General features: G+C 35.1%; 1 protein-coding gene across 1 annotated transcript in view; it reads right to left on the reverse strand.

The window, feature by feature from the left end:
* LOC106872190 (uncharacterized) overlaps positions 1-5,930 on the reverse strand; it is a 28,209-nt gene extending 22,279 nt beyond the window's left edge. The window contains exon 1 of the mRNA XM_014919089.3: positions 4,804-5,930. Coding sequence (XP_014774575.2) covers positions 4,804-5,083 — 280 coding nt within the window. The 5' untranslated portion in view covers positions 5,084-5,930. The remainder of the gene's footprint in view (positions 1-4,803) is intronic.
* Positions 5,931-10,158: the final 4,228 nt, after the last annotated feature.

Consider the following 10,158-nt stretch of genomic DNA (forward strand, 5'->3'; position numbering starts at 1 on the left):
TGTCTAGCTGTATCTCTCCATCTTTCGAACTCACGCTAGACAGCTCACATCAACATACCAACGTCCCAACAACCATGTTCTCACACACAGAAGGCGTCTCAACAACCAAGAGTAAAGCTGACTATTTTTCACATTAAATAAATATTGTTGTGTTGACAGTTTGGAGTTCTGCGTTCCGTTCATTCTAATTTAATATGGGAAAGCAGGTGTACATCTAATGATGTATAACCCACTTCCCTATAAACCCAAACTGCATCTCATCTAAGCTGACTCGCTCCCTAATTAGTTGGGTTATGACCCTCTCCATGACTTTCATTACCTGATCCAATAACTTGATACCTCTGTAATTATTTGTATCTAAGGCGTCACCTTTACCTTTGTAACAGTTGACTATGGTGCTGCTACACCAGTCATTGGGTATAACTCCTTCGTGTATCAACTGGTTAACAATATGGGTGACTAGGCTATAGCCGACACTGCCAGATATTTTGAGCATCTCTGCAGTGATTCCTGATGGGCCGGGGGCTTTCCCTGTCGTATGTATATTTGTGTATATATGTATGTGTATATGCATGCTTGAAATAGCAGTCAAATCTTGACTCTAAAACCACATTAAACGTTCATATAGAACCTGGTGCTATATGAACATTTAATGTGGTTTTAGAATCACGGTTTGACTGCTATTTCAAGCATGGTGGTATCTCTTAGATACTCTAAATTATAATTTTTATAATAATTATTACGTTTGGGGTTTTTATTCCCATACTGACCACCTGATAAGATCAGTATTTTAAATAACGATCTTATCCTTATTTCTATATATATATATATATATGTATGTATATAATAAGAAGCTTGCTTCCCAACCACATAGTTCTGGGTTCAGTCCCACTGTGTGACACCTAGGGCCAATGTTTTCTTCTATACCCTTGGGCCGACGAAAGCCATGTCAGTGGAGTTGGTTGACGGAAACTGAAAGAAGTCAGTCCTATATATATATATATATATATATATATATATATATATATATATTTGAAGGTTTGGAGGTGATGTACAGAAATTATATATAAAAAAATTAAGGTACTCAAAAATCTGGATGTTTGTACATTTACAGATTTTTATTAATGTCACATATTAAATAAAGCGCTTTTCACCAATTTGAAAATCCTACACGACTAGGTGAAAAGCGTTTTATTTAATATGTGACATTAATAAAAATCTGTAAATGTACAAACATCCAGATTTCTGAGTACCTTAATTTATATATATATATATATATATATATATATATATATATATATATATATATATATATGTGGCGTGCAAGAGAGACGATTGCGCTGGTATGGACATGTGGTGAGAATGGAGGAGGATAGCTGCGTGAAAAAGTGCCACACCCTAACAGTTGAGGGAACCCGTGGAAGAGGTAGGCCCAGGAAGACCTGGGCTGAGGTGGTGAGGCAAGACCTACGTACATTGGGCCTCACCGAGGCGATGACTACGGACCGAGACCTTTGGAAATGGGCTGTGCGTGAGAAGACCCGGCAAGCCAAGTAAGATCGTTGCCAGTGCCCCTGGACTGGTTCTTGTGCGGGTGGCACATGAGATGCACCATTTTGAGCGTGGCCGTTGCCAGTACCGCCTGACTGGCTCCTGTAGGATTTTCGAGCGAGATCGTTGCCAGTGCCCCTGGACTGGCTTGTGCGGGTGGCACATAAAAGACACCATTTCGAGCGTGGCCGTTTTCGTGCGGGTGACACGTAAAAGCACCCACTACACTCTCTGAGTGGTTGGCGTTAGGAAGGGCATCCAGCTGTAGAAACTCTGCCAAATCAGACTGGAGCCTGGTGTTGCCATCCGGTTTCACCAGTCCTCAGTCAAATCGTCCAACCCATGCTAGCATGGAAAGCGGACGTTAAACGATGATGATGATGATGATGATATATATATATATATTTTTTTTTTTAATGCATGTGTATTTGTGTCTGTGTTTGTTCCCCATCACCACCACCCTAGTTTAGAAACCGATGGTGGTTTGTTTACATCACTGTAACTTAGTGGTTCGGCAGATACTATTGATAGAAAAGCACCAGGCTCACAAAGAAAAAGTCCAAGTGTTGGTTTCGTCAACAGATGAGTTAATTAATTCATATAAATAAATAATCGGGCCCGAGCATGCATTAGGCTTTTATAAACGAGCACGTCGTTCGAGTCTCTACATTTTGTTGAGACTCACAATCAGCCGTGCTCGTCTAATATATTACTCGGATAAAATATACAAGTATACGAAATTTTAAAGTATTTCGGTAGAAAACACACTGAATAAAAACTAAATAAAAAATGGTGTCCGTCAAATCAGAAAGATCCCGAAATTTATATTAACAAGTTCCTTGTATTACAAGGATTCCAAATATATATAATTTGTATTTTTTAAATTTTATTTTTAATTCAATAATTTAAATTTTGTTTGCATTTTTGAGCCATCGTCATTTTCTGACTTTCTTTCAGCCACTCAAACCTAATACTCTCTTTTGTGTTACGGCGAGAGGTCTATTGATTGTTATTACTGCGGCGAGTCATAATTAATTAATAATAATATTATAATAATTATGACTTGCCCGCGGCAAGTCATAATTAATATTAATATAATAAAAACTAACACAGAAACCCTGACACTACCATAAATGTTTTTGGAATGTCTTTTAAACGCAAATTTTTTAAAAATTTTAATTTCTTAAAAAAATAATTTATATGGGATTGTATTTTTTCGAAATTATATTGTTTCTTTTAGGATTTGTTTATAAATTTTTTTATACAGGGTGTCCACAAAGTCTGGGTACGTGGAGTAAATAAAATCATATCATAAACAATTAAATATAAGAAATAATGATTTCTTAAAGTATGTGTTAATCCCCGGCCATACTAATGATAATGATAATGTTATTGTCAGAAGAATTAATGCTGAAATCACATATTTTAATACCAAAAAGCAAAATATTTTTGGCACTAATTTTAAATTAAAAGCTGGCATAATGCATACATTGAATCAAGTCAATAGTGGTCATTATACTTGCATAGTTAAAAATAATGACAAACGAAATATTAGTGACACTTAATTTACTGCCTATAATGTCTTTCCCTTCTAAAATGAATAATATTGTTGCCTTACTTTTTGAACGTATTTAATCAAATTTAAAAAATTAAAAGATATGAAATTGCATTTCTTTAATAAACTAGATATTTGGTGGCCTCCCCCCCCCCCCATTTAATCCAACCATGACCTCACCGCGGTATGTGGGTGTAAACCGTATGATAATGGGCTAACGATGGTACTGCTACTTGCTTTTTCTTGATGAAAATTTAATGCTTAAAAAATATAATCTAGAAAAGGAGGAAATTTTATGGGAAAAAAATTTCTGGAAAAACAAAAAAAGTTCTTCTGCTCCTTATTTCAAAATATACATTTATAATCACAGTTATTACAAAAAAACAAAAAAAAAGTCTATCTAATTTTGAAGTAAACAGTAGAATTTGCTTGATTAAAAATAAATAAAAATATTTATGAAATGCTTAGCAGTATTTCATCTGCCACTATGTTCTGAGTTCAAATTCCACCAGGGTCAATTTTGCCTTTCATCCTTTTGAGGGTCGATGAAATAAGTACCAGTTATGCACTGGGGTCAATGTAATTGACTAGTCCCCTCACCTCCAAATGTCAGGCCTTGTGCTTTCAGTAGGAAGGAGTATTATTATTATTATTATTATTCAGTAGTTTTATTTTTGTAGCGTGCTTTCACTTCACTACCGAGTGCAGCTCTGTATGCCTTGGGTTTGTGCTGTGGTTTGCTGTGATGCTTTTATGGTTACTTATTATTATTATTATTATCATTATTATTATTATAATAGACAAAGAATGTAGAAAAAGTGAGAACATCTTATCTCAAATCTGACTGACAGAGTTCTGTGTAGCACCCGAGCTGTTCTGTTTGGAAGTTCAATATCCCAGATTCTAATAATGCTATTTTCAGATACACTTCAACCACAATATAAACTTTGGTGGAATTCTGTTTAAGCACACAATATAACTCCCCATAACTTTTTTTTATTTTTCAGAAGTTTCAGAAAATGTTTGTAAATTTGTGTTCTACACACAGGAGTTCAAATGACCACAAAAAAAATTGTGTGATTTAAGGGGTATTTAGATGTTTTTTTTAGTACATCTCATGACCACCTCAAATTGTCATCGTTTGTTTGTCAATTTGATGTATTGATGTTTTTCAACATCTGTCTCCCCACAAATACATTAAATGGTCTATTGCTGAGATATAGGCAAAAAAAATTCGGACTGCCCATATTTTAAACTGTGATTTTTATTTTTTTCAATTTGAAAAATTAGAAACAAAAAAAGTAAAAAAAAAAAAAATTTGAATAATTGAAAATCTTTTTTTATATATAGTAATATGAATTTCCAGGTGTAGAACACAAATTCACAAAAATCTTTTGAAAATTCCAAAAAATAAAAAAAAGTTGTGAGGAATTATAATCGCATGCTTAAAGCAGAATTCCACCCAAACTTTAATGTAAAACAGAAGAAATATCAATAATTTACAAGTAATGCTAATTGCCACTTCAACATGGCTGTTCCATAGGAGCCAACATTACTACCATTTTAGTTAATTTATCAATAATGTAATCTTAGGAAATAGCATTTTGAAATTTTCTTTGAAATTTATCACAATAGTTATAACACTTACATACATTTAAACAGTTTTAATTATTGAAATATTTTTATAAAATACTTACCAATATTGTATTGAGGGATAAGCTTTATGCCGCTACACGGAGCATTAAGTTTGTTAATAATCCATTGAATTGCTCCAACATTTGGAATAGTTGTATCTTGAAATACAGAACACTGATTTGTGGTTAAGTTTTTTGTCATTGCAGACAAAATGACAGCAATTCTCAGTTCATTTGTACTGTTTGATACTTCTTTGTCACATCTTAAAACCAGAGCTTGACTAAGATATGAAAGAAAATACAGCAAAACAGCTGAAACTATAGCGTTCCTCATAAGAGCCATAATAAAAGAATGACTATATCTTGTCTGTATTTTAATAATATTCAGTGCCAAGGTGGTGAGCTGGCAGAAATGTTAGGACACCAGGCAAAATGCTTAGCAGTATTTCATGTCTTTACATTCTGAGTTCAAATTCCACTGAAGTCGACCTTGCCTTTCATCCTCTCAGGGTCAATAAATTAAGCACCAGTGGTCCTCTTCCCAGAAACTTTGGGCGTGGTGTCTAGAGTAGAAAAGAAAAATATTCAGTGTCCTTCCATATGTATATCCTTTAATTCTGACAATCGCATCGCTGTCAGGTAATTAAATCTCTTTTACTTTACTGTTAAATATATATCCAATCAAATATAGTTTGTATCATACATGTATATATGTCTCTGATCGGCTATTCTCAACCATAATCAGGTATATCCTGTTTCGCATTTATATATGTAAATATAGTTGTTTCACACGTTTGTGTATATATATATAGAAATACATGTCTTCAAAACTTCATACTGAATGTTATGTCCACTGAGCCATGAGCTCTCATTTGTAATGCCCTTTAGAGTAATAGGCATGTATGCATGTGTGAGTGTGAAGCGGGGTATTTATCTTTTACTTGTTTCAGTTATTAAACTGATGTCATGTTCGGGTACCACCTTGCGGAATTTTTAGTTAAATGAATCAACACCAGTACCTATTTCATTTTAAAGCTTGATAAAGTTTCCACTCATTTACTTATTTATTTTTCTTAAAATTTTCATTTTCTTAAAATTTTCAATAGTCATTGGTTGTGTAAAAAGTTGCCTTTTAGGAAGTAAATATCCTTTTACTGCAGTTACTACATTGCATGCATTTGACACAGTCCAATGCATGGAAATAAAGGAATCATAAAAAACACATGAAAGATGACGTAAACAAAATAATGTAACCCAGAAAAGATAGTTATGTGAAGTCAGCACATGTATTAACTCTGTACAGCAAGACACCAGATATCCAAGTCCTTTGTTGTCTCCTTCATAAAGCTCAGTGTCTTAAGATCGACCTTCAGTACTTTGTTCCATGTCTTTCTGGGTCTCTCTCTTCCACAAATTCTATCCATATATATATGTGTAAATATTAATTGTTGTTAAGAACACTGTGTTTTATTTTGCAACCATAATATCCTAAATTCTATAGAAGATCTGTAGAGATACACTTTAAAAATTATGTAATTATATACTTCAAATAGTAATTTCAAATTATATTGTGTAATAGTAATTCATACAGGGTCAAGGAATCCTCAACTGACTGGGGTACACCAAAATCCAAGGAGAGTAGGGGGCAGAGACAACAATACTTCTTGCTTAGTTTATAGAATTTACATATATTAAATTCTAAATGTATTCATCGGGCACTATGCTGTGCTTGAGAAGACCTGTTGAGCCAAGTGAAATCATAGTCATGGCCAATGCCAGTGCCACCTGACTGGCATCTATGCTGGTGGCATATAAAAAGCACCATTCAAGCATGATCCATGCCAGTGTCACCTGACTGGCATCTGTACCGGTGACACATAAAAAGCTCCATTTGAGCATGGTCAATGCCAGTACCACCTGACTGGCTCCCGTGCTGGTGGCACGTAAAGAGCACCCACTACACTCTCGGAGTGGTTGGCGTTAGGAAGGGCATCCAGCTGTAGGAACCTTGCCAGATCAGATTGGAGCCTGGTGCAGCCTCCCAGCTTGCCAGTCCTCAGTCAAACTGTCCAACCCATACCAGCACGGAAAGCAGATGTTAAATGATGATCATCAGCATCGTACACACACACACACACACACACACACAGAGGCAGGACAGTAGGTAGGTAGGTAGGTTGATAGATAGATAGATAGATAGATAGATAGATAGATAGACAGATAGATAGATAGATAGATAGTATGGCTGTTCGTACACATGTGTCATACAGTCTGCCTTTTACTCTGAGTGAGAGACCCTTTGTCACCAGCAGACGTAAGAGCTTTCTGAACTTTGCCCAAGCTATTCTTATTCTAGCAGCTACACTTTCAGCGCATCCCTCCCCCGCTACTAACTTGGTTACCTAGGTAAGCTATCAACTTCTTCTAATTTTTCTCCCTGGAATGTGGCAGAAGTTGTTCTCTGCACATTTTCATTTATTACTCCTGAGCATCTGCCACATATGAAAACTATCTTCCTACTTAGCCTTCCTTTGACATTGCTGCAGCTCTTATGCGTTCATAGCTTGCACTTGGTGCATCTTATAGAGTTTCTACCTACACCTTTTCTACAGATCGAGCAGGGTCATCTACCTGAAGGGGTTTGTGGTTTGTCTACCTTTCTACTTATTAGGACTTTGGTTTTAGCTAGGGTGACTCTAAGGCCCTTCGATTCTAATCATTGCTTCCACACCTGAAACTTCTCCTCTAGTTCTGATAGTGACTCAGCAATTAGAGCAAGGTCATCAGCATAGAGGAGCTCCCAGGTGCAACCTGCCTTGAATTCCTGTGTTATTGCCTATATATATATATATATATATATATATATATATATATATATGTACAACAGGTTTCTTTCAGTGGGACTGAACCTGAAATCATGTGGTTGGTAAGCAAGCTACTTACCACACATCCACTCCTGTACCTCTCTCTCTCTTTCTCTCTATCTATCTATATATATATATATTATTTAAAATTATTTAAAATTATAATACAGGGTATCAAGAGATACCACCACGCTGAAAAAATAGCAGTCAAATCACTGACTCTAAAACCACAATAAATGTCCGCATGGCATGATTAGCGAAGACGAAGACCAAATGAACCAGTAAGAATAAGATAATTCCCATGCTGACCACTTGATAAGATCAATATTTTAAATATCGATCTTATCCTTATTTATATAAATATAAATATAATTTTATCAGTGTATTTACTGCGCTGATATTCTGTTCGGATCGCACGAAAGGTTGTTTAAGCGGGCTATTTAAGCTAGTCGTGTGCATACGTGCATATATATGTATATATGCATCCGTATATGTAAGTATACTGTTTATATACATGTATTTGTATTTATGTACTGGAGTATATTCCACTGATGAAGGCAGAGCATTATTATTTATGCAAAGCCAGAAATCCAGGATTTGGAATTATCTTATTTTTACTGGTTCATTTGGTCTTTGTCTTCGCTAATCATGCCATGCGGACATTTATTGTGGTTTTAGAGTCAGTGATTTGACTGCTATTTTTTCAGCGTGGTGGTATCTCTTGATACCCTGTATTATAATTTTAAATAATTATTACCTTTGATGGTTTTTATTCCCATGCTGACCACTTGATAAAATCAATATTTTAAATATCAATCTTATCCTTATTCATATAAATATATATATATATATAGGGGAAAAGTAAGAAGAAAAATAAGAAAATGCACATTGGAAATCAAAAAAAGTAAAGGCTTTTTATGAAAAGTAACGATAGATATAAGCAATTAGATGAACCAAGGTAGGAATAAAAGTAATAAAAGTCATTATTGTGAATAGTTAAAGAGATTCAAAAGCATACTGGTTTCGTAATGTTATTAATCATTGCTTTGAATGCACACCGAATACTGAACGGTGTCAGGTCTACTAGTCCCTGAGTAAAATGATTATGTGTAAGGGAGTTAAGTAGTTCTGGATTTGGTGCAACTAGGGTAGATCTAGATCTGTAATGTGAATGGTGTATGGGATGTATAGGGGTTAGTGGTATTAAATGAAAGGTTAGTAGTGTTCTGTATTATGTTATGTGTTCATATTTAGTTGTGGAAGATATTTATTGATGGAAGTTGCCTCTTTATTCATTTTTTGGTGTATTGAGGTGTTCTGTGAACATTGATAGAAGGGAAAAATTTGGAAATTAGGATTAAGATTCCTCGCACACCTTTCTATGTGTCCACTGACCTGTATCTGTCTATATTGTGGGTGGTGGATTTGTTCTTTGTGGAGAGTAGTTCTTCTACGGAGTGATATTCCTGTTTGGCCAATATAATTATTACCACACCCTAAGCATGTAATGGCATATATATATATATATATATATATATACTATATATAAAACAAAGATGTGTGTGTAATCACTTTTCACGTGAAATCGACTTCACCAAATGCTTCCATACTTGTAATGCATGAATAATTTGACCTAGGATGAATCTTAGGCTCTTCATTTGATTTTTTTAATTAAAAATAAATAATATTGCTTTATATTTAAGATTATATTTAAGATTCACTTCTATAAAAATGTTCCTCAATGTCAACTTCCGGTATTGACGTAACAACTGCAAAAAGCTTCACTTTCTATTTTGTGTGTTCGTGTGTATGAGAGAGAGAGAGAGAGAGTAAATACTACATACACACCGCTCTCTCACTCTGTCTGACACACATACACACGCACACCTTGACTCACTCACACTCTGTCTCTTACAAACACACACATACATAAATGTATACAAACATATTTACAAAGACACACGTGTGTATGCGCGTGCGTGTTTGTAAGAGACAGAGTGTGAGTGAGTCAAGGGCTGTGTTGTCATATGCATACATCCAAAGATGTATGTATATCTATGCATGTACGTATACATGACAACAAACCTCTCTCTCTCACTCACACTCTGTCTCTTACAAACACACACATACATAAATGTATACAAACATATTTACAAAGACACACGTGTGTATGCGCGCGCGTGCGTGTTTGTAAGATACATAGTGTGAGTGAGTCAAGGGCTGTGTTGTCATATGCATACATCCAAAGATGTATGTATATTTATGCATGTACGTATACATCACAACAAACCTCTCTCTCTCACTCACACTCTGTCTCTTACAAACACACACATACATAAATGTATACAAACATATTTACAAAGACACACGTGTGTATGCGTGCGCGTGGGGGACTCCACAATCGCCATTTATTTCAATTACTCTTCTGAGGATATTCACGTAAATCATTTTTTTCATTTAATCATCATTATCATTATCATCGTTTAACGTCCGCTTTCTATGCTAGCATGGGTTGGACGATTTGACTGAGGACTGGTGAAACCGGATGTCAACA

Source organism: Octopus bimaculoides, chromosome 4 (genome assembly GCF_046866305.1).
Source record: "Octopus bimaculoides isolate indiv1 chromosome 4, ASM4686630v1, whole genome shotgun sequence".
Classification (NCBI taxonomy): Eukaryota; Metazoa; Mollusca; class Cephalopoda; order Octopoda; family Octopodidae; genus Octopus; species Octopus bimaculoides.